At 39.0% G+C, this 26816-nt stretch overlaps 2 protein-coding genes across 4 annotated transcripts in view; one reads left to right on the top strand and one right to left on the bottom strand.

The window, feature by feature from the left end:
• HERC3 (HECT and RLD domain containing E3 ubiquitin protein ligase 3) overlaps nucleotides 1-26816 on the top strand; it is a 110711-nt gene that overhangs the window by 80233 nt on the left and 3662 nt on the right. For all 3 annotated transcript variants that reach the window (XM_042935918.1, XM_042935916.1, XM_042935917.1), the window contains 7 exons: nucleotides 209-379; nucleotides 2054-2197; nucleotides 3563-3729; nucleotides 6075-6141; nucleotides 6636-6718; nucleotides 26097-26280; nucleotides 26504-26606. In XM_042935918.1, coding sequence (XP_042791852.1) covers nucleotides 209-379; nucleotides 2054-2197; nucleotides 3563-3729; nucleotides 6075-6141; nucleotides 6636-6718; nucleotides 26097-26280; nucleotides 26504-26606 — 919 coding nt within the window. The remainder of the gene's footprint in view (nucleotides 1-208; nucleotides 380-2053; nucleotides 2198-3562; nucleotides 3730-6074; nucleotides 6142-6635; nucleotides 6719-26096; nucleotides 26281-26503; nucleotides 26607-26816) is intronic.
• Nucleotides 13730-16331, bottom strand: NAP1L5 (nucleosome assembly protein 1 like 5). Its single transcript, XM_042935919.1, has one exon. The coding sequence runs from the start codon at nucleotides 15447-15449 to the stop codon at nucleotides 14856-14858; it is 594 nt and encodes a 197-aa protein (XP_042791853.1). The 5' UTR covers nucleotides 15450-16331; the 3' UTR covers nucleotides 13730-14855.

Genomic DNA, 26816 nt, shown 5'->3' with positions numbered 1-26816 from the left:
ATGCTTCAGCTGTTTCATTTAATTTCTTTTGGTTCAGATTAGAAAGATTTGTGTGTTTCGTAAACATGAGCAACTTGGAAAATCAGAAATAACAAAACGGAGATGCAATCAGCCTGCTCGCCACCACCCCAGGTCCAAAGGCACAGCCGGCTGCGGTCTGCACTTACAAGGACACTGAGTAATTGTGTTCTTCGATGTGATGTTCCAGGTGGCAGTCAATGGAGCCAACCTGCAGAATGTCTTCATGCTTCTCACCTTGGAGCCTCTGCTGGCCAGAAGCCCCTTCCTGGTCCTTCACGTTCGCAGGAACAATCTTGTTGGAGATGCCCTAAGAGAGCTGAGCATTCATTCCGACATTGATTTGAAAAAGCCTCTCAAAGTGAGCCCTTCATTCTATTCCTCTAAATGACTTCCAAGGTTTTCTTTAAACAGGGGTGATGAAACAGCAGAGGTCTTATCATTAAAATTACGTAGTACAGCCATTCTTAAGGTCTTTCATTCATTTTACAATCATTTAATCACCTCCTTTTGTCAAATCAAACAGAATATCTCAACATAACATCAGATAAGGATGCCAGAGGATTACTTGAGGGATTATAGGGCTTTCTTTGTCCGTTCTCTTCAGTGAACCTGCTCCAACTCTACCAGAAACAAGCAAACTAGCAAAACTAAAGCTTCAACTAGGTAAAACTGTCAAGTCCGCATCTAGCTTTGGTTGTCAAAGATTGGAGAGAAAGAAGGAAAAAGGTAGAATAAAAAGGAGTGAAATTGTCTGGGAAGCTGTTGACCTATCATGAGCGCTCTTAGTACCCTGAAGTTATTGAATTACTGTTTTTTCTTTCCTCATGGACTATGCATGTTTGTTACCACTTATTATATTCCCAGGGCTTAACACAATTCTTGGTTACATAGTAGGTGTTTGATTAGTATTTAATGAATTATATGAAGTTGTTTTAAATCATTTATCTTTCCCTTCAGATTATTTCCAGATACCCATTGCCATTCCTATTTCCAAAATTCCAAAAGGCAGTAGGCAAGAGACTGATGGTCTTCATGCTATTGTCACCCTTTCAGAACATACCATGAGTAACATCAGTCTGCCTGGGAATTCTTCCTGGAACTTATGGGTTGGATTTTTGATATTGCAAAGGCGGGGGGGGGGGGGTTGTCCCTTTGCCCCTGTTTTCAGTTAGTAATTCAGATGAGACACTTGTTGCTTTGTAGCATGTCTGAGTTAAATCTTCTGCTGGCATCCATAGAATCGGGGTCCTAGTATCTGTCTCTACCTTTTCTTTTGTCCTGCTCTTGGCAACCTTGAACTCACCCACAAGGGTACACTTTCTCAAATACTATTTTTAGCTCTGTGTCTGTGTCTGAGCCCTTGCCTGTACAATGGAGATGATAATAGTAATCGCTATGCATCAGACTGTTCTGAGGATTAGGTTAATAGAGTTTAAGTGCTGGCATGTAACAAACTCTCAATGAATCTCATTTGTTGGTTTGCTGCAGTTGTTACTGGGATGGTCATTGTGGGTCCAGGATGCCCCATGTAGATCTGTTTATAGCCTCTCACAGAACCCAGGTCTGTGCTTCCTTAGAATGCCCTCCTCACTTCCATAAGCATCAGTTACTGCAGGAGCCCCACTGAGAAAGATTTTTTCCAGAAAGTGTTCCTTTATCCAAATTAATCATTGCTTTTCTCTGTGTGCCAGAACATTTACCTCTCAGTATATTTGACTCTTTGAAAATAAAATGTGTTCTCAATTGATTATTTTATATTTGCCTCACTGCCCCAAATAGATGGTAAACTTTCCATGGACATATGGTAAACTTCTGACTTCCTTTGTATCCCTTGGAGTACTTAGGAAAAATTTTGTGTGTAAGTGCCTTGTTACTAATAAGTAGATACACCTTGCAGTGTTCATTGTGTCAATGTATTGTCTGTTATATATCCCTTCCTTTGTCCTGACTTTGGAAGGAGTTTGCTTTTAAAAAAAAAGATAAAACATCAAAGAGTTCCCTGAAGTATTAATTCTGCTTTCATTATTTTAAGGTAATCTTTGATGGCGAAGAAGCAGTGGATGCTGGCGGTGTCACAAAGGAGTTCTTTCTTTTACTGTTAAAAGAACTTTTGAATCCTATCTACGGAATGTTTACCTACTATCAGGATTCAAATCTCTTGTGGTTTTCAGATACTGTAAGTTAGTGATATTGCAGTTAAACAGATGGATTGAATTAAACTTTTCTTTTTGTGGTCAGACCGATCTCCTGACTTCTGACTTTGCCAAGGGGAGCATAACAAAGATAATTTAAACAATCCACTAGGGTATCTAGTCTTCATATTTCACTTGTTGCCAAGATCTCATGTTTTGTCACTCATCAGCCCCATTTCCCTTTCTAGTAGTTAAGATCCCAGGTTTTGTTACTCTTTGAAGGGTAAAAAGAACACAGTGTGATAAAGAAATGGGTTTTATGACATGTGGAAAGTGGTAGTCAAATATGTCTTAGCTTAATAATAACAGTGGTATGTATGTGTGTGAGTACTTCTACAGATACATGCACACACTGTATTTTTGGAAATTCAGTAGAAGAGCTAAACTTTCAATGGCATCCGTTTTTAACCAGACTATAATTTAGTTCTTGTTTTCTTTTTTTTTTTTTTTTTATTTTTTTTATTTTGAGAGAGACAGAACAAGTGGGGGAGGGGCAGAGAGAGAATCCCAGCTAGGTTCTGTGCTGTCAGTGTAGAGCCTGATGCGGAACTCGAACCCACGAACTGTGAGTTCATGACCTGAGTCAAAACCGAGAGTTGGATGCTAACTGACTGAGCCACCCAGGCATCCCTAGTTCTTTTTCCTGTTGGAGTTTTCTCCCTAGATCTCCACTGTTCTAAAAAGGTAACTATTACCCACACGTGGCCACTTAAATTTAAATTTTATTTTATTAAACTTAAATAATATGTAATGGGGAGCCTGGGTGGCTCAGTTGGTTAAGCATCCAACTTCGGCTTAGGTCATGATCTCAACAGTCTATGAGTTCGAGCCCTGTGTCGGGCTCTGTGCTGACAGCCCAGAGCCTGGAGCCTGCTTTGGATTCTGTGTCTCCCTCTCTCTCTCTGCCCCTCCCCTGCTTGTGCTCTGTCTCTCTCTCAAAAATAAACATTAAAAAAAAATTAAATAATATTTAAGATTTATTTTCAAAGTTGTGCTGGCCACATTTCAAGTGTTCAGTGGGTGTAGCTGTTGGCTACAGTATTGTATAGCACGGAATAGAATGTTTCCATCATTGCACGAAGTCCTATCAGATAGCATTGCTTCAGAAGATTATATGCTATTGTCTCTGTCTCTAGATGGAGCTGTAAATGCTTAATGTTCTTTGCATTGAATTTTTTGGTGGGATAATTGAACTTTTGTCAGGGTGTTTCTCTGCTTCAGAAGGTAACTAAATATTAATGGGGTCTTTATTCTTTTATACCGAAAGTATTCTGAGGTAAATGGCAGAGTGTTTGGAGGGCTGCAAGCACTGCCTTTCTTTTTAACACATTTGTATGCATATTGAAAAGTGTTTTGTAGAGCACAACTGGTTTCACTTGATCGGCATAACCTGTGGACTAGCTATCTACAACTCCACAGTGGTTGATCTCCACTTCCCATTGGCTCTCTACAAGAAGTTACTGAATGTAAAGCCTGGCTTGGAAGATCTAAAGGAGCTGTCACCCACTGAAGGAAGGTACAGAACTAAAAGATAGGCAGATTGGTGTGGGGAATTGCTCTGGCTACCTGTGGCACAAGGATTAAAGGTTGAAAATACCTCACGGACAAGCTTGAGCTTATCAAGACATAGGGCTAGACTCTTAAGACGCAGATGCACCACTCCTTGCTTGAAGCATTGCTGGTGGCACCCCAAGGGCAGAGGGGAAAAAAGGAAAAGGGAGGTCATAGTTGCCCAGGGGTACCAAATAATCCCAACCTTCCTTATCCTGAACAAAAAATAAAGACTTAGAGACTCGTCATGGTCCAGAAATACAGAGGGAGAAAGTATTGAAAAGGGAGCATTAAAAAGTTTTTTAATTGAGATATAATTCAAATACCATGGTACTTATTTAAAGTATAAATTCAGTGACTTGTAGTATATTCAGATTGTACAGCTATCACTGCAGTTGTAGAATATTTTCATTACCTGAAAGAGAAACTTGGTGCTCCTTAGTTGTCATCCCGTCTTCTCATCCCCAAGCCCTAGACAAGAACTAACCTAACTTTCTGTCTGTGTAGATTTGCCTGTTCTGAATATTTCATATAAATGGAATCATATAATCTATGGTCCTTTGTGTCTGGATTCTTTCAAACCCAGCATGTTTTCAAGGTTGATCCATGTTATAACATGTGCCAGTACTTCATTGCCTTTTATTGGCAAGTAATATTCCATTGCATGGATATATATCATGTTTTGTTTATCCGTTCATTAGTTAATAGTTGATGGAAATTTGTGTTGTTTCCACTTTTTGGCTATCATGGATGATGCTACTGTGGACATTCTTGTACAAGTTTTTGTGTGGATGCAAGTTTTCATTCCGCTTGGGTGTATACCTAGGAGTCGAATTACTGGGGCCATATAGAAGCTCTGTGTTTAGTCTTTTGAGGAACTGCCAGACTGTTTTCCAGAGTAGTGGAGCCATATGTATGTATATATATGCCATATATACATACCCATTTTAATGTTTATTTATTTTTGAGAGAGAGAGAGACAGAGCATGAGTGGGGCAGGAGCAGAGAGAGAGGGAGACACAGAATCCAAAGCAGGCTCTAGGCTCTGAGCTGTCAGCATAGAGCCCGATGCGGGGCTTGAACTCATAGATTGCGAGATCATGACCTGAGCCAAAGCCGGACTCCTAACCATCTGAGCCACTCAGGCACCCTTTGGAACCATATTTTTTTGTTGTTCTCTTTCTGGCTTTTAAAACCCCTTTTCTTCTGAGTGTTTCTGCCTTGATTTTAGTTAGCAGAAGATCACATATATTTTAAAAAACTTGTTTCTTTGGATTTTTGTAAACAGTATAATCCTTTTGGCTTCAATAGGAAGGAACATCCCCTTTTCTAGAAAAGAGTACTGATTTTAAGATGGAGACAGAGGAAGTGTGATTTCTAAGGTACCCTCTGGAAATGAGAATGCCACACCACCTGTGTTGGACACTACCACTGAGAAACCATAAAGGATAGGAGGGATGTGTGCACACAGAGGAAGAGAAAACTTTAGAAGGAGTTTGAAAAAAATAGTAGAGGAGACCCTGGCAGGGGGTAACTGAAGGAAAAGGCTAGAGAGTAGTTGAAGTGTGTGCTATATACTTTGCCAGCCTGGCTAAGGATAGATTTCAAGTAATGATTTTGGGTGGTTAAGTGGGAGTGGATTTAAACTCCACACTAGGAATTTTCTTCCTGGGCCACTCTTGATGGAATTGTCAGACTTGGAGCTCACTAAAGAAGAAAGTGTGAATGAGGTCTGGTTACAAGGATGTATTCTCTTGAAAGCTAGGATGTGAACGTTACTGGCATAAACATATTCTTGTTTTCAGGGTACATGTTTGTGTTCTTTAGTAAGACAGACACTAGCGTGTCTTTACCATACAGAGACCCTTGCATTAACAAGTAAGCCATTACGATTCCTACGTAGATAAGGTGACTTTGTGGCTTTTTTATGATGGAAGGTTATTCTAATACATGTGGATGAAGACATTCTGTAGGGCCACTGCAGTACCATGTTCTCATATGGACTTCCAAGCAATACCAGGGTTAAATGAACACAGGTATGTCAGATCTAAATCCATCATCGTTTCTTCACAAATCCAGTAAGAAATGTCAGTGGGAAAAGAGAACAATTCATCAATGTCTTACAGGTCTACTGCCATATTTTTTTTTTCAGGTATAAGTAACACAATTTTCTGTCAGTCTGGATTGATGTTTGTCCTAGAATCTTCTTTTAGTTTTTCCTTGCAAACAATCTGGATATATGACTGAGGTAGAAACACTGTTGCAGTATCTAACTTGCCTCTTTTCATTTCTCCATTATTCTATGATTAGGAGTCTTCAAGAACTTTTAGATTACCCTGGGGAAGATATTGAGGAGACTTTCTGCCTCAATTTCACGGTAAGGATTTCCACAGTTTACTTCTGATTGTGGCATTCTCTTTCATTGTGCTCACAAGTCATAATTAACATTTAGTTTTTCTCCAAATCAAAGAATAAATTCAGGGTCTCCTCTGAACAGATTTTATTTTAGTTATAGTGTCTTGAATGTTAAAGGAGTTGAGTAAATATGTTTAATAAATGAGTGAATGATTCATCTGTGTAAAGTTACTGAAACATTAATCCTCTTTACTCTTGATACATAGATTTCTAGAATTGATATCATTTTCTCTTTGATTGCATTTATTGGCCACTGCATGTCTTAAAACACAGGATACCTTTTAAGGTGCCAATGTTTTCTGAATCAGGTTCTTTCTCTTTTCCCAAGAATTTTCTGTATTATAAGTAGTGATTAAGCTACATTTGTTCCTAAAGCTTCTCGCAGTCATTTGGATTCTAGAAGGATAAGTGGTGAACACAATTGACACATCTCTTTTTTTCCCCCCTTAAATATAGATTTGTCGAGAAAGCTATGGAGTGATTGAACAGAAGAAGCTGATACCTGGGGGAGACAAAGTGACTGTGCGCAAGGAAAACAGGTTAGTCCTGACCTCGGACTATTGTAGATGTTGCTACTTTATTTCTCTGCACTTTTAAGACCAAGATTGAAGTTAATCCTTAATCCCTTCTGCAGAGGAAGCAAGGGTAACAGAGCAAGAATTTGCAGATTGTAATTATTTTTTAATATTAGAGGAAGCACAAGACCAAGATTCAGGAGATAACTGTTGTAGATCTAAAAAACCAGACCTCTTCTTGCATCCTTTCACATTTTTAAAGACAGCTAGAAGATCGTGTGGTCTCATGTAACATTCAGTAACCTTCTCTGTCATGTTAGCCTTCCAGACTAGGAAGCCTCACCTTTGGGGAAAGTAAGTACCCAACAAAAGTGGCTTCAGATGATGAAATTACCTTGACTCCAGGAACCTATTATAGAGGCTACTCTAATGTCAGGTAGGGGTTTCAACCAAAACTCAATAAGAATCTCTTGGAGCTAAAAGTACTGTCCTTTTGTTTTCTGCATAACATTGGTATTTTGTTAACAGCTTATGATCCACTTTTTAAAAAATAAATAAACAGGCTTATAGGGGCAGTTGGGTGGCTTAGTTGGTTAAGCGTCTTGACTCTTGATTTCAACTCAGGTCATGATCTCAGTTCTTGAGTTCAAGCCCTGCATCGGTGTCTGTGCTGTCAGTGCAGAGCCTGCTTGGAATTCTGTCTGCCTCTCTGCCTGTCCCGGCTTACGTGCACTCACACTCTCTGTCTCTTAAAAATAAATAAATAAACTTAAAAAAAAACAACAACAGCTTATATATTCCATATAATCTGATAATATTTTTAGAATTAGGAAATTTATGGCAGATCATAGAGGGGAGTTTTTGGCCCAGGAGATTTCTCTTTTAGTTTTGATGATTGTTTTATAACCTATGTATGTAGGTATCTGCCTTTAGTTTTTCAAAGGATGAGTGAGCTTTTGTATCAGGTTTCAGACAAGATAATGTGTGCATCATTTTTTAGAAGCTAACAATGGGCTAGGCAGGAGGCCCAAGGAGGGGAACATTCAGAATGTCTTTATGTTACGATGAGTCATCATAAAGCTCTGTGTTTGATATACTGGGTTGGGCAGTGGTCTAGTGCAGGCATAGGCGATTTGTGATGTAGTCTGCAGTCGACGCAGTTGGGACTTACAGCTCTTTCATATCTTTATAAAAGCATTTCTCTTAAAGTACTTTTTGTCTCTGCTTTTTTTCCCTCTCTCTTTCTGGGTGAGTTTTTCTCTCTTCGTGTCTCTGCTTCTCTGTCTGTCACCCACTATTTGTCCTTATTCAATAGACATTTCTTTGAATCAACAATTGGATTGAATAGTTCAGAGACAAGCTATGCAGGAATACTGAAATATAGTTTGTTTAGGGTGTAAGCTGTTCTCACATGCAACCGTATTTCGGAAGTGAAATAAAAAGACTCATTTGGGTGGTTGAATCTGAAGGAGTTCAGAGAAATCAACTTGGACAGATGTACCTGTGCACCCAGGAGGACAGATATAGCATAGAGCTCGGTTAGGAAGCCTACTAAGATTGAATAACAGACAGAGGCAGAGACCACAGTAAAAAGTGAAAGGTGCTCTGTAAAGTGGTGGCTAAATCTTTGTTGTTATTTCAGGGAGAGAACAGTGACTGAATGGAGCGTGGGGGGCATTGCTGGGGGACTTCATTTGGAGGACTCACACTAGCTTAGCCTTGGGGGTTAGTTTGTAGAAGTCTTTGGAAATTAGGTGTGGACTTCACTCAGCAGGTAGTAAGACACCACTGTTGGTTTGTGAGCAAAGGAGTTGCATGATAGAAATAGGTTCCTAGGACACTTTCTTTTTTCTTTTTCTTTTCTTTCTCCACTGTTTATATCTGTTGCTGACACATACACACTCATGGACAATGCTTAAGCCCAAGAGTGGCGCTGAGTCAGTGTAGAAGAACGTGCTTTTGTTTACAAGGCATGTGGGTTCCTGTCCTCCTCCTTTGCACTTGTTTGACTCTAATTGACTTCAGGGATGCTCCTACAACACATTTTTCAATAAGGATGTTCTGATGGCACACAGTTTCCTTAAAGGAACGATAATACATAAATTTAAGAGAGTAAAAAGAAGGAAGCCCACATCATTCTTTCACTTGTATTGTGAAACTCCATTATTCTATTACCATGACGTTCTAAAAAGTAGCTTCAGAAGTGTTCAGGTCTTTGTACAATGCAGACTGCTATAGTTTTAAATATTGCCGGGCAGAGTGTGGCGGATCCCTGCTTTGATCGCCAGTATACTGTGTTTGAGTTTAAAGTGTGGAACAGCTTCTGTCTTTGGTGAAGTTTAGGTTTTGGCTTTTCTGGGTCACTAGCACTCATTGAGCACATAGCGAACTCATCCATGCTGTTTTAGGCGCTATTTGTTGTACATGGCTTTGTACTTGTGTCGGGAGGCAGACCTTGTTTCTATCACACAGTTACCTATTAGAGAAGCTTCTGAGAACTTAGTGTGATTACTGCCACATTGCTTAGTATCACTGTCATGGTTAGGGACAACTAGAGAGACATGAGTGAATTTCTATTCTTTTTATTTTATGCTGCAAAAGTAGAAATCATATCAGTAAAACATTTTGAGATCCTGGTAAGAAATGTTGTGTACAACTGTGCAAAATTAATCATAGCAGCTGTTTTTTCCTTTTGTCTATTATATGTCATAATCTCATCAGAGAGGATTGGGGTCCTTTTGGTTATTTATTAGATGGGTCTAAGAAAAGTAGATAAAAGAACTATATAAGAATAATACCTTCTGGATTTTAACTTGGGCAGTTGAGTACACAGATACTGCTCACATTGAAGTTATTTTTATTGACTTACCAGTTAGTTATTTGCTGTCACCGCTGCCCTGGAGGAAAATGCCAGAAAGGTACCAATTCTTAATCCATAATTTATTGTATTCCATTTGGTCTTAAAATTGCATTCTGCCCTTGGATAAGAGCTTCAGACCGGCAAATGAGTTACAAGCATCCAAGTAAAAGAATATCCGTGGGTGATTGCTGGTGGCTACACCCTAGTCAAATCTTGCCACAGCTGGTAATCACATCTGGATAATGACCACTCATGGTTAAGTATTTCTCATACTGTGTAACATGGTGTTATTACCATTAATGAAAAATGTATGTATCATTCTAGATTCCCCCAAATTGACTTCAATTTAATGTAGTCAAATTAAATGCAGTTGATGTCTTCCCCCATTTCTGTCATACCGAAAAAGGGATGGGGAGCGTAGTAAAAGATCACACAGTGAGGCATGCCAGGCTTAAAGTAGGTGCTCCAAAGAGCATCCTGATTCCATAGAAAGAACCTGAGAATAAAACTCATACACGACAAACACTTCCAGCTCCTTAACATCTACTGAAGTTAGGACTGCTCAAAGACTTGAGTTGATCTCTTCAGATGGTCTCTAAGAGGTGTAATCTTTAAGATCTACCTTGTATTTGCATTGGGCTGTTACGGGAATAGCAGATGGTTAAAACGCCAGTAACATTTCTTGAGTACTTAATACTTGTCCAGCACTATACTAAGTACTTCACATGTAATCCTCTCCACTTTACAGATGCAGAAACTGAGCCACAGAGAGGCATAAGTAACTGTTCAAGGTTACACAGCTAGAAATCTAGGATTCAGGGCCAGAGGCAGGATTCAAAGCCAGGCATTTTGAGTGAGAGCCTGTGCTCCATAAATGTCAGCAAATTGCCCCATAGATGCCAAGACCAGAACTTGAGTTTCCATCCACCACCCCCTCCCTAACCCAATATGAAAAATGACTTAGAAGAGATTGCTGTTTTCCTTTCAGGAACACTATGCAGTTTAAAAAAAAAAAAAAAACAAAGTTGGCTTAGGTAAAAATGTACTATATATGTGTAAAATTATATGTCTGAATTTTTAAACTTAGCTTGAGACGATGCTTATATTTACCATATTATTACAAAGCCCTCATGGATACCTTTAATAATGACTACACAGTCTGCCTTGTGAATGTGTGTGTTCTGTTCTCTCACTTTGGGGTATTTGGCTTCTATGTTCTTTTTTCTCTCCTTCCTCCTTCATTTTTAATAAGACTTTTCAAGCATCTTTTGTGTATAAAGCTTTCTTTGTTTGCCTTTAAAATTGCTTTTTTAATGGATAATATCCCAAGGATGAAATTGAATTAGTGTATATCATTTTGAATCAGTTGATAAATGTTTTTGCTACATTGATTTTGCTAATGAATTATATACAACTTACACGTTATCATCAGTGTATGAGAGTACTCATTTTACCTAATCCTTATAAGCACTAAGTATTCTCCAAAAAAAAATAATAAATTATCTTGCATTTGTAAAATTTTGCATTTCTTCCACACATAGTCTACTTTACATATTCTGCACAGCTTTGATGCATTTTACTGTGAATTAGATAGAAGTGGACAATATTGTGAATGTACTAAATGCCACTGAATTGTTCATTTAAATGGTTAATTTTATGTTATGTGACTTTCTCCTCAATAAAAAATGTTTGTGTACATGTTGTGTGCACGTGCAAATGTGTCTCTGTGTCTGCCTTGAGTGTTAACTCTCAGGCAGGGAGAACTGCTGTGTCATGCTTAGGATGCGACACTTTTCTGCGTAATGAATGCTCTGAGAGACTGAATTGAATGTGTAATGCATGTTGCTTTTCTTTCTGCCAGTTATTTTGTGCTTTAGTGACAAATTTGGGCATGTAATGGATTAAAAATGGTTTCTGAGTGATAATGTTTGACCCATCTTAAAGGCAGGGTATCCTGCTAGACGTAAACATCCAAGTTTTATGGCTGTCGGAGAAACTATCAAATGAGCAGTGCAGGAAACAGAGGGTAAAGATCAACTCAGTTGGGAAACGGTGGAAATTGACTGACATTGGTGAAAGGCATCGTAAACATCCCTGTATCCTGGGAAAGTGGCCAACAGTGGTGTGACTAGTAGCTAGAAAACCCTACAGCTAAAGTCTTACCATAAGTGGAAGAAAGACTGCTGGCCAGAGCACTCGGCTGGGAATGCGTGTATTCCAGACCTCGCTGGAGCCCTGGTCAACCTAGTGCTGCCCTCTTGGGATATGTCTTTCTGCCCCAGGCAGGGTTGCAGTATTTCCTCTTTTTAAAGTAGTCTGCTGATGTCCTTTATGTATTTCTGTATTGGGACTAAATGATTTTCGTATGATTTGTAGGAACTCTATATTACATTAAGACTATTTTCTGTAAATTGGACTCCTGTTTGCTTTTGAAAATGTGGAGTGCTTGTGTTTAAATTTTTATAATTTATTAGTTTGTGTGTTGTCATGTCTGTTACTTCTTTTGGTCTTATATTACTAATCTCAGCCTTCCCCTGCCCAGTAATTGATAAATACATAATGTATTTTCTTCACTTAAAAAAAATTTGGGGGGGACCTGTACTCTAAGGTGAAAGCTTGAATTCAGTATGGCTGGTTTCCTTAGCTATTCATACAGGTGAACATTAGGTTAATTATATTAAGGTCCAGATTCAGTTTGGGTTTTGATTTGATTGTGATAAATTAAAAGTTAATTTGGGCATAATTGTCACTTTTGTGATATTCAATCTTACCATCCAAAGACCTTAACATTTCTTTCTTTGTTTTTCCTTTTCACATAGGCTAGACATATTTTTTGTTAGAGGTTTTTATAAATATTTTGATTTCTTCTTTCTATTCTGAAAGTGTCTTTTCATTTATACTGATCATTATTAGTACCTACAAATAGTTAATGGCTTTTGTATATTTATCCGGCAGCTGGTCAATTCCTCAAACATATTCAGTGTTAATAATTTTCAGCTGATTCTCTTGGGTCTTCTGTATATAATTACATGAATGCAAAAAAAATTTTCCCCAATAATTACACTCCTTATTTGTTTCATTCATTTTTTTCTTTTTACTAGATGGACCTAGAAAAATATTAAACAAGTCTCTTATTTCTAGAGATAAGAAATAAATACTGAGTTTTATTAGTTTTTTTTTTTTTTGCTTCTATTAAGATAATCTTTGACTTCTTATGTAAATATGTTATTTTGATTTTCTCTTTTGGTTGGCCTGGCCCTAAGGATGATTAATATTACATTAAGGTTTATTTAACTCTACTATTGCCATTAGCAACAGGTCAGAGCTGCCTTCCAGTCCTTAAGGTAAAGCAGTCTCATTTCGCTTCTGCATAATTTTAACCCTTAAAAGAAATGGAAGAAAATGCATTTCAGTTTTTTATTTTGGGTGTGTGTGTGGGGGGGGGGGGTTCTTTAATTTTAAACTATTTTTTCTTCATTCAGAATGCCCAAATGTAAAGTTGAAGTAGGCCTTTTTGTATATTTATAATATCACATTAAAAGTCTTTTATCTCTTCTGGGAGGAATTCAAAACCTGATTTTATACTGAGGAAACCAAAACGAGACAGTTTATTGAATTTCCGGTTTCTGAATTAAAAGCCACATTCTTCTCTGATGAAGAATCATAAACTTAAGAATATAATGTTGTCTATTTTCTCCCCTTTTGTACCTGGGGAGGGAAGGAGGATTGAATTTCCAATCAGTGTCTTTATCTTTCATGTAATAATAAAACAATAATAAAATAATAATAATAGCTGAATTTCTTGAAGCACTGAGTATGTGTCAGATACTAGCCTACACTTTGTGTATTAACCTGACTTTTCATAATTGTGAGGAAGGGACTGTTACTATCCCCTTTTATAGAAGGAGAAACTGAACACAGACCAACTGAATTGCCTGAGGTTCATTGCTTACAAGAGGCAGAGCTGGGATTTAATTCCAGGCAGAGTATTCTGAGTCCTTTTGTTTTTTGAAAATAGTTTTATTAACACTACAGTGGTAAACAACTTTATGCTTGTTTCTTCGTAGATCACGGAGTCACACAAAATTCAAAACCCACAAAGAAGCTAAAAGTCTTTACATTAAATGTGTCCTTCCTAAAAATCCTTAACTGTATGTCAGTCTGTCCTCAAGCAGTAAAATTTGAATATGCACCATTTTTTATTTAATATGTCACATTTACATAGCAAAATAATGAAGGCACAGCTAATACAAGCAAACTTAAACCCTTCTACTTCTGAGCTGGGGGTGGGGACACACACTTGGATTGGTTCTTCAAGTATATATTTTTTCCAAACATTAGCTTCGTTGAAGAGTTCTGGTAATTTTCACAGCTACATTCTAAAAGCTACATGACAAAAGACTTCACAAGGATCAAACTACATAACACTGAATACACATGCTTTACAGAATGGTCTACATTCTACATCTTTTCAAGTAAATTAATATTTCTAGAATGCTAGGTAAAAGGATTTAATACTTAAACATTTTGGGTTTGTTTTTTTTTCACCTTTGTAAATAGACACTACCAAGAAAACACATAAACATGAGACTGTAAATAACAAACACATATGTTGACAATATTATACAGGTTATACACCCTCCCTCTCAGAACCATGTTGCTTCTCTAAATTCAAATATTTAGAACATTCTTTAGAATTTGAAGTGGCAGTTTTCCAGGCCTCATTAAGCAGTACTGTCATGATCTCCATCACAGGCTTCCTCCATTCGTCACTCTTCTCTCAAGTGTAAAGCTGATGTCTGGGTTACAAAAGCAAAGTCTTAAGATGAGAGTCTTGGGTTCTGCTTTTCCTGCACTGGAAAATGTCCAGACTAAAGAAACTGAAGAATTAAACACTGAGAACATGTTCAGTCTTGGCCTGGGTGTTCCGTGTGTAGTGTGATGGCTGTGGGATGAATAGGTTTCAAAGTGACATTCTTTACTTCACATCTACCTGACACCCTTACTAAGCCTCAGTTGCAGTCCTCACAGAAGAGATCATGAAAAACTCATTTTAAATTTAACTCGTTTTCCTCAACACCTTTTGATATATTTATTGTTTCAAAATGAAAATCAAATTTGAAACGGGCTGGCCAGGATCTGATTGCTTCAATTTAATATTAGGAATGTCAGTATTGATTCGTTGTATTTTGGTCCCAAACCTGAGCCTTATTTTTAAGTCCACCAATATTCAAAAAAAAAAAAAAGAAATAGGGTATTTGTTTTCGGCGTCATCCTCCTCTTCAGAATCTCTGCCCCCGCTTATTTCTTGGCGTCATCAGACACCGCAGAATGGGGACCCTCATCTTTGGCAGTGGCCGCCTCCGCAGCAGCCTCTGCCGCAGCTTCCTCCTCCTCCTCCTCCTCCTCTTCCCCCTCCTCCTCATCCTCGTACTCTTCCTCGTCGTCGTCCTCCTCCTCCCCTTCTAAGGTCCATGCACATCCCTCCATCTCACCAGTGAGCTCTTGGATCTTGGCAAGTAGGGGCTTATAGATGTCGTTATACTTTTTTTCCAGAGCCTGAAATTCCTTATCAAATTTGGCTTCTATCTTATCGCATCGTTTCTGCAGCTTTTTAAGGGCCAGGACTCGGCATTTCACCGAATTAGGCAGGCTCTCGATAAAGTCATTTTTCGGCTTTGGTGCATTCTCTGCTGGGGTCTGGGGCTCCTCGGCCGTCTGACCAGCCGCGCTGTCGGAGTCGCCAGCCGCGCTGTCAGAGTCTCCCCCCTGCGCACCACCTTCCGCCATTACCTCCTCCGCTGCGGCCGCCTCCGCTGCCGCTGCCGCTGCCGCCGCCGCTGCCGCCGCCGCCTGGCTTGCCTCCGCAGGTCCCTGGTTTTCCGAGTCGGCCATGTTAACAGGAGAAGCTGCAGAGGTCTAGGGTGGCTCCCGCAGAGACCTGCACCCGAGCTGCACCAGAGAGATCTTGAGGATGCGGCAAGTGGCGGTGACGTCGGCCGCGGCAGTGACGTCGGCCGCGGCCCCGCCCTTTTATCGCCAGCCCTTGACTGGCTCTCTACAATCAGCTGATGGTCTTGCCCCCATACTGCGCCAGCTTCCCCCTGTTGCTACCCTGCCATCTCCTTGGCACTGCAGCTGACGTCAGAACCTGTTTCTTGGATACTCTGCCCCCAGTCTGCCCACATACCTTCCCCCCTGTTAAGCTGGGCTGGGAATGGCAGCAGTACCCACGGCCCCCTTTCAGGAATTGCTTCAATGGCCTCAGTCTTTCTCAGTTTGCTGCTCTGTCCCACTCAGGTCCTTGTATACAACTGTCAGTGTATCTGTCTTGGCCTTTGTCTGCACGGCCCCACAACTGGCGTTGGTTGGGTGTCTCTGGCTTACTCTTGTGGAGTCAGCTTCGATCACCTCTCAGATTCCTATGAAGTCCTGTACAGAAAGCGAAGGCACTGGAGAACTAACTGTACCCCTCTGGGGTCCTGGGTGCATGTGTGTGGAGAGGGCAGTTTGCATGTCCATCTGCCCACTTAACAGCCCTTCTTGGTCATTCCTCAGTTTAGCGGCCTATGTATTGGTGGTAAATCTTCTCTCAGCTAACTGGATCTTGGAAACCGTTTTGTAGCCATTTGGATAGGGAATCTCAGGACCGTTGGTATTCTGGAATGTGTTCTAGAAGTTCCCTCAGAAATCTTTGGCCCGTGGGCAGGAATAAAGCTGAAGGACCAAAGAAAAGCAAGGCCTTAGAAGGTGTTAGAAGCCTTAGGCCCAGGGTAAGGGCAGCATCTTATCCATGTGAATGCATGTATTAAGTACTGTGGTTTATGGGGGACACACAGACACACATGTGTACACACAGACATTGTCCCCAAGGCACTCCATAGTTCAGTATCTGCTTTGTGGTCTTGCTGGGGATTTGTATCTGAGAGCATTTTTAAAAGGTCTTAAAAAGGGAACTCTCCTTCTTTAAGAGCAAGGTGAGTAGTCATTTTATTTTACTTCCCTACCTTGCTTATTAGATAGACCAAAGTGATAGCTTCTTGAATAAGGATGAGGACACACATTTTAGGTATGGAGGAAGACAAATGATCCTTCTTGGTATTTCTTAGGAATAGTTTCAAATTCAGCATTATTGGTTTAAATGCTTCTCTTTCACTGTACTGGAACTTGCTGAAGCTCTTCCATCAAGCATATGAATATTAGGAAATTACTTCCTAAAGTACAGTTGGTGCTATCTTGTGGTTTTTATGAGTATTAAATTAGATAATAATATGTAAAGCCCTTAGTGTTGACATGTAGCAAGCACTTGATGTATTTGAGTGTTTTTTTTACAAGTTAATTACATTCATTAATATGCAGAGATAACCTGCAATAATATTCCTTTTTAGAAAAGGACATTTTTGGGGGTGCCTGGGTGGTTCAGTCAGTTAAGCCTCCAACTTTGGCTCAGGTCATGATCTCATGGTTTGTGGGTTCGAGTCCCACATCAGGCTCTCTGCTGTCAGCGCAGAGCCCACTTTGGATCCTCTGTCTGCCCCTCTCTCCGCCCCTCCCCTGCTCCTACTCTCCCCAAAATAAAAACAAACATTAAAAAAAAAAAACACGGATATTTTTGTGCCCTTCCCCAAAGAACCTTTTACAAAAAGCCCAGTATATTCCCATTAGCAAACATCCTAGTTTTTTAAATGTATTTGTGATTCTTATTGTGTATTTTACTTTATTTGTGCTTCAGATAATTTACTTTCTTCTTTTTTGTTACCATTTGTAGTGACAGGTCTTATTGTTAAGGCTGAAATTCCAGTTTAGCTGAGTTTAAATGTGATAATACATCTATATTTAGTTGGCTGACACTATACGTATTCCACGTATCACGTTATTAGTGGAAGAGAGATAATAAAGTATCCCCTAAATTGAGAAGGCACTCAGAGACCAGAAAACAAAGGAGGCCACTCCATGCAGTTTACACAGAGTTTTATTCAGGGTAACTTACTGATGAGGGATCCGGTGGTGGGCGAGCTGCAGTTATTCTCCGCAAAATCCAGATGTTAGTCCCCTGATTTTATAGGGCGAGGAGACAGGTAGATGGGCATTATAGTGAGAGCAAAGGGTTCCCATATACCTATATAAATGGCTTGCGTGCACCTGACAGCTAACCTATAACTTGTGGAACCATCTGTACATCAGGAAGGGGAAAGACTATGTTATCTCTATCAGATTCATAGGAGGCCAAAACAAGCCTCCCCCATAATTTTAAGGTATGTGTGTTAATCTCCAAGGGCCCGGAACACGTATTCCCCGAGAGTAGTCACTGAGCAAACGTGAACAAGGTGGAGGACCAAAGATGGAGTCAGTATTTCAGCAATCCTACACATATATTCCATTTATCATCTCTTAATGGTTGCATTTACCTTGAGATTAGGAATGCTTTCTCTCATTTTAAAGGTAAGGAACTTGGAAGCAGAAAAATAAAGTGAAATATTCTGTTACTGTATGTATTACTTGATTGACAGAATCAGAGGCAGAAACCAGGCCTCTGACTGTAGTGTAGAAGTTGGGACAGACTCCTGTAGTGTAGAAGTTGTGACAGACTTTTTATAAAAAGCTAGAATTTTAGTAAAATCCATTTGACTTCCTTGAGTTGGTTGAGACAAACAGGATGTGCTCATCTTACAGGAATTTTATTTTGCCATCTTAAAAAATCTTAAACTTTAGTGTTAAGCTAGGCTACTTTTTTCAAAAAGGTCTTTTGTTGAGATATAATTTATTATATTTTACATAAAAATACAATTTAATTATTAATTTATGTGTAATAAAATTTGTCCTTTGCTTTGGCAGATACAGTCATGTAAACACTACACTGAGATGTAGAACAATAACATCATCCCAAAAAACTCCTTCATAGTCCTTCCCTTGTCAGCCCTGCTGACCACTGATCCATCTCTAAAATTGTTTTTTTCCCAGAATGTCCTATAAATGGAATCATATGTGTGTGGACTTTTGAGTCTGGCCTTTTTCACTCACCATAATGCATTTGAGATTCATCTGTGATGTTGTGTACACTAGTCATTTTTTTTTCCTTTTTATTACTGAGTAATATTCCCATTTGGGCTGTTTCCAATGTTTTGTGATTATAAATAATGCTGCAGTGAACATAAGTTTTTACTTCTCTTGGATACATAGCTACAAGTAGAATTGCTTGGTCATATTTTAAATGTATATTTAGCTTTTTGAGAAAGTTCCACAGTGTTCCAAAGTGACTATACCATTTTGTTTTCACACATACAGTAAGTAATGTATGAGCTATAGTTATTCCAAAGGTATTTGGTATTGTCGGGTTTTTCCCCCTGAATCTAATAGCTGTGTATAGTATCCTAAACGATTAATGATGTTGAGTATCTTCCATATACTTATGTGTCATTCATATGTCTTCTTTGATGAAATATCAGTTTATATCTTTTGCCCATTTTCTAAGTTGAGTTTTTTGTTTTCTTATTTTTTAATGGTTTTATATATTTTAGTTACAAGACCTTTGTGAAATATGTGTTTTGTAAATATTTTTTCTAGTCCATGGCTTAGTCTTTTAATTTTTTTCAAAAAATAGAAATTTAAAATTTTGATAATTTTTTTTTTCTTTTATGGATTGGGCTTTTGGTGTCATGGCTAAAAGATATTTGCCAAATCTAAGGCCACAAAGATTTGTTCCTATGTTTTTTTCCAGAAGTTTTATAACTTTTACATTTAGACTGTCATCCTTACTGATTTAGCTTTTATATAAGTGTGAGGTATATGGATATATACCTTTTGCATGTGGATATCATGTTGATCCAGAACCATTTATTGAAAACACTATCTGCTAAATTGCTTTTGCAAATTTGTTGAGAACTAGCTGACCATATTTGTGTGGGTATTTCTGGACTTTCTGTTGCATTGATTTATTTATGTGTCTATCTTTTTGCCAACAATACCCTTAATAACTAACTTTATATTAAGTCAAGAAATTAGGTAATGTTGAATTCTCTAACTTTGTTCTTTTTCACAGTTGGTTTGGCTCTCCTAGTTTCTTTACCTTTCTATATAAATCTCAGAATCAACTTAATAAACTTTTTTAAAGAACCTTACTACCATTTGAATCCAGACTTATACAAACCATTGGCAATGGATATAGTACTTGTTCTTTTAAATTTATGTATTTTAAAATGTTACCTTGTTAAGAGTTGTCTCATTTTGTGGGCTTTATGGACTCTAGTGTATAATTGAGGCTGCAGTAACACAGAATTGTGAGTAACGTAGATGAGCTATCATGTTGTGAAAACTTTATCTCAGCATATTGTAATTTCTCATGTAGCTGTCATATTGGAAATGAAAAGAATCAAGGCAGGGGAAAGGGAGGACACTTAGATGAGGTGGTTGGGAGCACAGGTCTGTATTCAGACATCTGGCTTCAATTTCTGCCCCTGCCCATGTACCAACTGTTCGTCTTGGATTCAGTTCTGAAATTGGAATAATGACAATTTACCTGAAAATTTTTGAAAATGGAAAATAATTCACAATTTATCTCTGCGGCCTCAAGAAACTTTTTTAAAATTTATTTTTGCATATTTTTTTAATTGGGACATTCTTCTACCATTAAATCCACTCAAAGAGTAGTTTTGAATATTCACTGAGATAGTGTGTATCTAAGAATTTATTGCAGTGATTAGTACCTAGTAAACACTCTGTAACTGTTAGTGATCATTATTAAAAGAATGTGTTGAGAGCAATACTAATTGACATACAGAGATTAGAGTATATGAGTTCGCTAGGGCTGCTATAACAAAGTACCAAAGACTGGCTTAAACAACAATTTATTATCTCAGTTCTGGAAGCTAGGAGTCCAAGAACAAGGTATTGACAGGGTTGGCTTCTTCTGAAGCTTCTCGTTTTGGCTGCAGATGGCTGGCTTCTCCTTCTATCTCTTACCATTGTCTTCCCTCTGAATATTTCTGTGTCCAAATTTCCCCTTTTTATAAGGACACCAGTCATGGTGGAGTAGGGCTCACCCTAATGCCCTTATTTTGAACTTGATTACCTCTGTAAAGATTATATATCTAAATAAGGTCATCTCCTGAGGTACTGGGGTTAGAACTTCAATATATGAATTTTAGGGGGAGAAAATCCAGCTCATAACACTCCACCCTCTGGTCCTCTGAAAGTCTTGTCCTTCTCACCTATAAAATACATTTACCCCACTCCAACATCCCCCAAAATCTTAACACAATTCCAGCATCAACTCTTAAGTCCAAAGTCTCATCTGTGATGGTTAATTTTAGGTATCAACTTGACTAGGTCATGGTGTACCCAGATATTTCATGAGGTATTACTCTGGATATATGTAAGGGTGTTTGTGGATGAGGTTAACATTTGAACAGGAAACTGAGTAAAGCAGATTGCAGTCCCTGATGTGTGAGGGTCTCATCAGTTGAAGGCCTGAATAGAACAGAAAGGCTGAGTAACAGGTACTCTTCCTGCCTGATTCTGCCTTTGAACTGGGACGTCAGTTTTTCCTCCCTACAGACTCTAACAGAAGCATAAACCCCTCCTGGTTCTCAAGCCTCCCTGTCTTTGGACTAGAACACAATTGGCTCTCCTGGATCTGCAGCTTGCTGACTGCAGAGCCTGGGGCTTATCTGCCTCCATTTGTGTACATGTACACACACATACCTACTGGTTCTGTTTCTCTCTGGAGAACCCTGACTCATATATCAGGTAAATATTGTCTAAATCCTGAGGTAAAATTCTTCCACAGCTGTGAAGCCAGATTCAAGTTATCTGCTTCAGTACGATGGTGGGCACAGGCAGGGGATGGACATTCCCATTATAAAAGGGAGACATCAGGAGGAAAGAGGTCATAGGTCCCAAGCAAGTCCTAAACCTAGCAGGGAAAATTTCACTAGATTTTGGGGCTTGGAGAATAATCTTCTTTGGGACTATGCTGTATCCTCTGGCTCACAGGGGTGGTGGCCCTACCTTCCGTGGCCAAGAAGTTACTGGCTCTGGTTCCTTGACCTAATAAGCCCATGATGGCAGTAGTAGGCTCACTGGACTCTGATTTGCCTTTGGGGGCATTCTTCCCTTTTCTTAAAAGGTAATGCCTGTTTGCAGAGTGCGTCAGTTGGGTAGGTTCATTTCATACCAGTAGAATTCCAGAAGTCCCAACAGTCTTCCTTCATTTTGTCCGTCCCTGTCTCTTTGGTGCAAACTGGCAGTGTTTCTGCTCTTAAAAGTTTTTATTTTTAGTAACTTTGTTGGCTTCCCAGACAAGTCACAGGGATGCAAAACCCTAGAACACAATTTGGCCCAGTTCTTTGCCACTTGATAACAAGATCACGTTTCCTCCAATTTCCAATAAGCAGCACATTTCCTTGTAAACTTCTCCAGAGGCATTTCAACATTCTTTTTTCTAGCCACATTGTTTCTGATGTGTATTTATTTTCTGACAACAAAAGCTTTCTCTACAGCTCTCCTCTTGTCTTTCTGTGCCCTCACCAGAATCTCCTTTGCTGTTTATATTTCTGTTAACTGTCTCTTCCAGGCATCTAGGCATTTTCTGTCAAGTGTCTCAAAACTCTGACAGCCTTTACCTGTTATCCAGTTCCACAGTCATTCTACATTTTTAGATATTTGCTATTGTAATACACCACTTCCTGGTACCAAGATTTGTATTAGGCTTCTCCAGAGAAACAGGACCAATAGGAGATATATACGTACAGATACAATGCTGGTTCACAGCTGTGGAAGAATTTTACTTCAGGGTTAATCAAACTAACTCTCACCCGTACCTAATTTAGATGATATTTACATGATCTGTTAGGTTTCTCCAGAGAAACAGAACCAGTAGGGAGTGTGTGTGTGTGTGTGCGCGCACGTGTACATAAATGCAGGCAGACCAGGCCCAGGATCTGCAGTCAGCAACCTGCAGATCCAGGAGAGCCAATGGTTGTAGTTCTAGTCCAAAGGCCGGCAGACTTGAAATCCAGGAAGCGCTGATGTTTCTGTTAGAGTTTGTAGGCAGGAAAAAACTGATACCCCAGCTCAAAGGGAACATATATGGATGTGTATACATACATATATATAGAAAGACAAAAAGAGATACTGATCCTCAGGAATCTGTCACACAATTATGAGGCTGGCAAGTTGGAAATCTGCAGGGCAGGCTGGCAGGCTGACCATTCTGACGGGAGTGGATGCTGCAGTCTTGAGTCAGAAGGCCGTCTGGAAGCCAGATTCCTTCTTCTTTGGAGGGTGTGGAAGACCGCAGTCTTTTAAGGCCTTCAGCTGACTGGATGAGGGCTTCCCACTTTATGGAGACTGATCTGCTTTACTCAAAGTCTCTGATGTTAATCCTATCTAAAAAATACCTTCACAGCAACATCTTGACTGATGTTTAACTAAACAACTGGGTACCATAGCCGAGTCAAGTTGACACCTAAAATTAACCGTAATCGTCTATAAGAAAAAATCCCGTTGATGGTGCTTCTCATAGGCAGTTGTACCAGGAAAATCCTCTTTAGTTTTATCTAATGGGTTTTAGTAAGTTGTGCATTGGATGCCTGTGAGAAACTTTTAGCATCTGTGGTTAAGATGTACAATAATCTTTCTAGTTTAATGGCTTTTATTTTAAAAACTGAACATTTAACCCATTTTAAAGATGAGAAAAGAGAGGCTTAGTAGTTAGCATATACATGGCAGAGCATATATTTGAATCCCTGTCTGCCTCACTTATCCACTGTATTATACTGTCTGTTGGTTAGTTATGGGTGTAGATGGTGATTGTGTAAGACGTGTTTGCTTGGAGGAAATGCAGGATGTTTCAGTGTAGTGTTATGAAGTGGTATCCCACAGTGAAGAAGTAGAAAGTATCTGTCTTTATAAGGTCAGATTTTTTTTAATTTTTAGAAAAAAGTTAAAATATAGAAAAGTACAAAGACTAAGATGACGAACATCTTTGTGTCCACGAACCAGAGTAAACAGAGTATGTGCTTCAGATTTTGTAATAAAACAATGACTGATGCCAGTGAGACTCCCGTACATCTTCTTGATCCCTTTCCTCTCTTTCTCATCTTCTTTTCTTATACAGACAAAACACTTAGGAATTTGATACATTTTCTTTCATGTTTTTATATATGGGTATATTAAGACCAAAATCTTTTTCCATTAATGATTTTATTTTATTTTTTCTTAAAATTTTTTGGTGTTTTATTTTTTATATTTGAGAGAGACAGCGAGCAGGGGAGGGGCAGGGAGATGGAATCTGAAGCAGGCTCCAGGTTCTGAGCTGTCAGCACAGAGCCCGACGCAGGGCTCAAATCCACAAACCGTGAGATCATGACCTGAGCCAAAGTTGGATGCTTAACTGACTGAGCCACCCAGGCACCCCTAATGGTTTTATTTTTAAAAAATCATACCACATTTCTTATATATACCATATATATAATTTCATACTCATAAACAGAATTTTAAAGCCATAAGCCATATAATAATTGCTAATATTTATTTTTTCTTTAGTAAATTGAGGATTTTTTAAAAATTTATTTGCTTAATTTGCTTAATTTACTTAATTTACACCCAAGTTAGCGTGTATTGCAACAGTGATTTCAGGAGTAGATTCCTTAATGCCCCTTACCCATTTAGCCCATCCCCCCTCCCACAAGCCCTCCAGGAACCCTCTGTTTGTTCTCCATATATAAGAGCCTTTTATGTTTTGCCCTCTTCCTGTTTTTATATTATTTTTGCTTCCCTTCCCCTATGTTCATCTATTCTGTGTCTTAAAATCCTCATATGAATGAAGTCATATGATATTTGTCTTTCTCTGACTAATTTTGCTTAGCATAATACCTTCTACTTCCATCCACGTAGTTGCGAATGACGAGATTTCATTCCTTTTGACTGCCGAGCAATACTCCATTTGTGTGTGTGTGTGTGTGTGTGTGTGTGTGTGTGTGTATATATATATATATATATATATATATATATATATATATACACCATATCTTCTTTATCCACTCATCTGTTGATGGACATTTGGTCTCTTTCCATACTTTGGCTGTTGTTGATAGCGCTGCTGTAAACATTGGTGTGCATGTGCCCCTTCAAAACAGCACATCTGTATCTCTTGAATAAATACCTAGTAGTGCAGTTGCTGGGTCTATTTTTAATTTTTTGAGGAACCTCCATACTGTTTTCCAGAGTGGCTGTACCAGTTTGTATTCCCACCACCAGTAGTAATTGCTAATATTTATAAAGCAGCCTTGGTTGTAAGAACTCTTCATGGATTAACTCATTTAATTTTTATAACAGTCCCATGAGTTTTATACTCTTACTTTTCCCATTTTACAGATGAAGGAATTGAGGCATAAAGAGATTAAATAACTTACCCATGGGTCACAGGCTGTAAGTGGCAGAGCCTCTGACTCTTATAGATAGTATTGTTGTAAACGTTAAAAAACTTAGTAAATGCTATCATACTGTACTTAACATTCAAAAACTTGGGTTTCACTTAAACATTGTTCTTGAGATTCCGTTCATTTTGATAAATACGGGTATAGTTAATTCCATTAGAGTGCTGTGCTTAAATGGTTTCTGTCATATGACCATACCATCTTTTTTTGTCCACTCTCATATTAGTGGATATTTAGTTTTGTGTCTTACAATTCTGTGTATTATAAGAAGATGGTGCAGTGAACATCTGTGTACTTGTGCACTCACATGAGAGTCTCTCAGCCACCCACCTGGTAGTAGGGGTAGCTCAGTCAAAAGGTATTTACGTTTTCAACTTCTCTAGATATTGGTAAGTTTTTCTCCTAGATGTTTATGTCTCAATTCACAGTTCACGTTCCCACTAGTGAGACACTGAATGCACACAGATGATGGCACAGACCATGTATGAAAATAGAACTCTGACCTGCAACCTGCAGAAACCTGCTTAGAAAACCAACCCCTTATCTACAATTGCAGCCCAGGAAGCCAACTTGCTGTGAACCAGACTTGCAGGAAGTTAGTGTCTTGATTTGCATTTGACTGATTATTAGTCAGATGGAACCCATTGTATAAGACAGTCCTTTCCAGAAATTACCTTTTAGAATAGGTGAGGATGCAAATATCAGATGGTTTAACTTTACTCATTTCTGAAGAGAAAGGAAGAAGCCTACAGTCATTATTTTAGACTTTTTTTTAAGCAGAGAGTCTTTACTTTTTTCAAACTAAATTTTAAGTAGGACCCTAATAAGCAAGATGAAACCTGGAGCTCCTCAGGTAAAATAAAGTCAGTGGTACAGCTCTACCTGCCTTGCTTCCTCCCCTGCCTACCTGGCTTCCCTGCTCCCCGATCACCTGAAACTCTAGTGGAATCCTAGGGCTGGGCAGTAACCTATGGATGCCTCATGGTGCGAGAATTTGATGAAATTCCACTTTTAATCTCTCTCAACCTCTGTGTTAGAAGGTGAACTTGATAAACTCTATAAGACTTTGGGCTAAATGTATTCTATTTCTTTGGTCTTCTGGCAGGCAGGAATTCGTGGATGCTTATGTGAATTATGTCTTCCAAATCTCAGTTCACGAATGGTACACAGCCTTCTCCAGTGGCTTCCTAAAAGTGTGTGGTGGCAAGGTGCTCGAGCTCTTCCAGCCTTCAGAACTAAGGGCTATGATGGTGGGAAACAGCAACTACAACTGGGAAGAACTAGAAGAGGTGAGCACAAACGGCACTGTCTTTACCTCCAAGGAAGCAGCAGTGGCCTGGGTAGCTGTGCCCAGAGCATGGTCTTCCAAGTGTTCTGTGGTTGAGTAGGAATCAGAGGCTTCCTGTATCTCAGGGGTTCTTTCTTAGTCTCAACTGCAAATGGTACACAAATGTATGTCCTCTCCTTTAAGATAGGTTTTTTTTTTATTTTCTTTTTGTTTTTTTTGGGCAGACTGCCATCTACAAGGGTGATTACTCAGCCACACATCCCACTGTGAAACTATTTTGGGAAACATTTCATGAATTTCCATTGGAAAAGAAGAAGAAGTTTCTCTGTAAGTATCAGTAATGTTAATCTGGTGTTTGTCCACACTTCAGTGTTGCATATGGTGTAGGATGATGTACTCCATAGGTTAAGGTCAACTCTTTTAAATGGAGAAGAGTAAATAAGGGAAATAATCTACACTTCTTGTCTTAATGGTATCTCAGGCAAACACAGCTTGTTAATCAGTATTTGTTGCCTAACAGGATGTGTTGAAACAAGG

Source organism: Panthera leo, chromosome B1, assembly GCF_018350215.1.
Source record: "Panthera leo isolate Ple1 chromosome B1, P.leo_Ple1_pat1.1, whole genome shotgun sequence".
NCBI classification, from domain to species: Eukaryota; Metazoa; Chordata; class Mammalia; order Carnivora; family Felidae; genus Panthera; species Panthera leo.
The sequence above is the reverse complement of the archived record's forward strand: the minus strand, read 5'-3'. Positions and strand labels throughout refer to the sequence as shown.

What these genes read in the sequence shown, in the direction of transcription:
- NAP1L5 (XM_042935919.1), bottom strand. Translation starts at nt 15,449, where the DNA reads ATGGCCGACTCGGAAAACCAGGGACCTGCGGAGGCAAGCCAGGCGGCG.